This window comes from Megalops cyprinoides, chromosome 16 (genome assembly GCF_013368585.1).
Source record: "Megalops cyprinoides isolate fMegCyp1 chromosome 16, fMegCyp1.pri, whole genome shotgun sequence".
NCBI classification, from domain to species: Eukaryota; Metazoa; Chordata; class Actinopteri; order Elopiformes; family Megalopidae; genus Megalops; species Megalops cyprinoides.
The window spans coordinates 14011803-14013381 of NC_050598.1; the positions used below are offsets into that span (position 1 = coordinate 14011803).

At 51.2% G+C, this 1579-nt stretch overlaps 1 protein-coding gene across 1 annotated transcript; it reads left to right on the forward strand.

The window, feature by feature from the left end:
* Window positions 1-1140, forward strand: LOC118791220 (neuropeptide Y receptor type 6-like). Its single transcript, XM_036548515.1, has one exon. The coding sequence runs from the start codon at window positions 1-3 to the stop codon at window positions 1138-1140; it is 1140 nt and encodes a 379-aa protein (XP_036404408.1).
* Window positions 1141-1579: the final 439 nt, after the last annotated feature.

A 1579-nucleotide genomic window follows, 5' to 3' on the forward strand; every position in this document is an offset into this window, starting at 1 on the left:
ATGGCTAATTCCACCTCACAGGCTAATGGGAATATCCCCAACGTGACATCTCCTTTGCCCAGCAGTGGTGACAATAGCAGCACCTCAAAGCCCAACTTTTTAGATTACGACTGTTATCCTTCCTCCCACATCCTGCTCGCACTGGTGGGGGGCTACACTGCTATCAGCCTGGTAGGGCTCTTCGGGAACATCAGTCTAATTCGCATCATCAGACGACAGAAGGAGACTCAGAACGTCACGAACCTCCTGATCGGGAACCTCTCTGTGTCGGATGTGCTGGTCTGTATTATGTGCATCCCTTTCACAGTGGTCTACACTCTCATGGACCACTGGATCTTCGGGGAGACCATGTGCAAGGTCACCAATTACGTGCAGTGCCTGTCCGTCTCTGTCTCCAGCTTCTCATTGGTCCTTATCGCCATCGAGCGCTACCAGTTGATTGTTAATCCCCGTGGCTGGAAGCCCAATATCTCACAGGCTTATTGGGGTATTGCCTTCATCTGGCTAGGCTCCGCCATGCTGTCCGTGCCTTTCCTGGCGTTCTATCAGCTCACCGATGAGCCCTTCAGGAACATCTCCCAGAGTTTCTACCACGACAAGTATGCCTGCATGGACAGCTGGCCGTCCGAGCGGGACAGACTGGGCTTCAACACGTGTCTGCTAGGGGTGCAGTACTTCGCCCCCCTCTGCTTTATCTTCGTCTGCTACGTCCGGGTGTTCCTGTGCCTGCGGCGGCGGGGCGGCCTGGTCGACCGCCTGCGCGAGAGCGAGGCCCGGCTGAGCGAGAGCAAGCGCATCAACGCCATGCTGGTCTCCATCGTGGTGGCCTTCGCCGTCTGCTGGCTTCCGCTCAACGTCTTCAACCTCATCTTCGACTGGCACCACGAGGCACTGCTCAACTGCCACCACAACCTGCTCTTCACCCTCTGCCACCTGGTGGCCATGATCTCCACCTGCGTCAACCCCGTCTTCTATGGCTTCCTCAACAAGAACTTCCAGAAGGACCTCCACGGCATGGTGCACCACTGCAGGTGCCAGCCCAGCCCGGAGGAGTACGAGAACATCGGGATGTCCGCCATGCAGACGGACGTCTCCAAGGGCTCCCTGAAGCTCAACAACATGGCCAACAACAGCTGCTAAGGGAGGCCATTTGCAGTCAGCTGGAAGAGAGGGTGATAGGCTGACAGGGTACACACACCCTCGTTTGAAATTAACTGACGTGTGACTGACAGGGAGAAGTGATGTGGGTTATTCACATTCGGCTCCTCATCATTCTGTCAGCCCCCAAAATCTCCTCACAGGAGAACAGACGGAATAACAATGTGAGATACTGCCAAACAGAAACAAACAGGTTTATTGAATTTTCAAGACTAAAAAGAAGGACAGATATTCAGATATTATTTCTGGAGTAATGAACAACCTCTACATTTCAGCAACAAATATAAAATATCATATGTAATATTGATATATGTCTTTTCAGTGTTTTTAACCTCTTAAAATGCTTTTAATATTTTTGCATGTATGTTAAATAATTAATAGATTTACTCAAGTCCAAATTAATCACAAAGGGACACCTATG

What these genes read in the sequence shown, in the direction of transcription:
- LOC118791220 (XM_036548515.1), top strand. Translation starts at nt 1, where the DNA reads ATGGCTAATTCCACCTCACAGGCTAATGGGAATATCCCCAACGTGACA.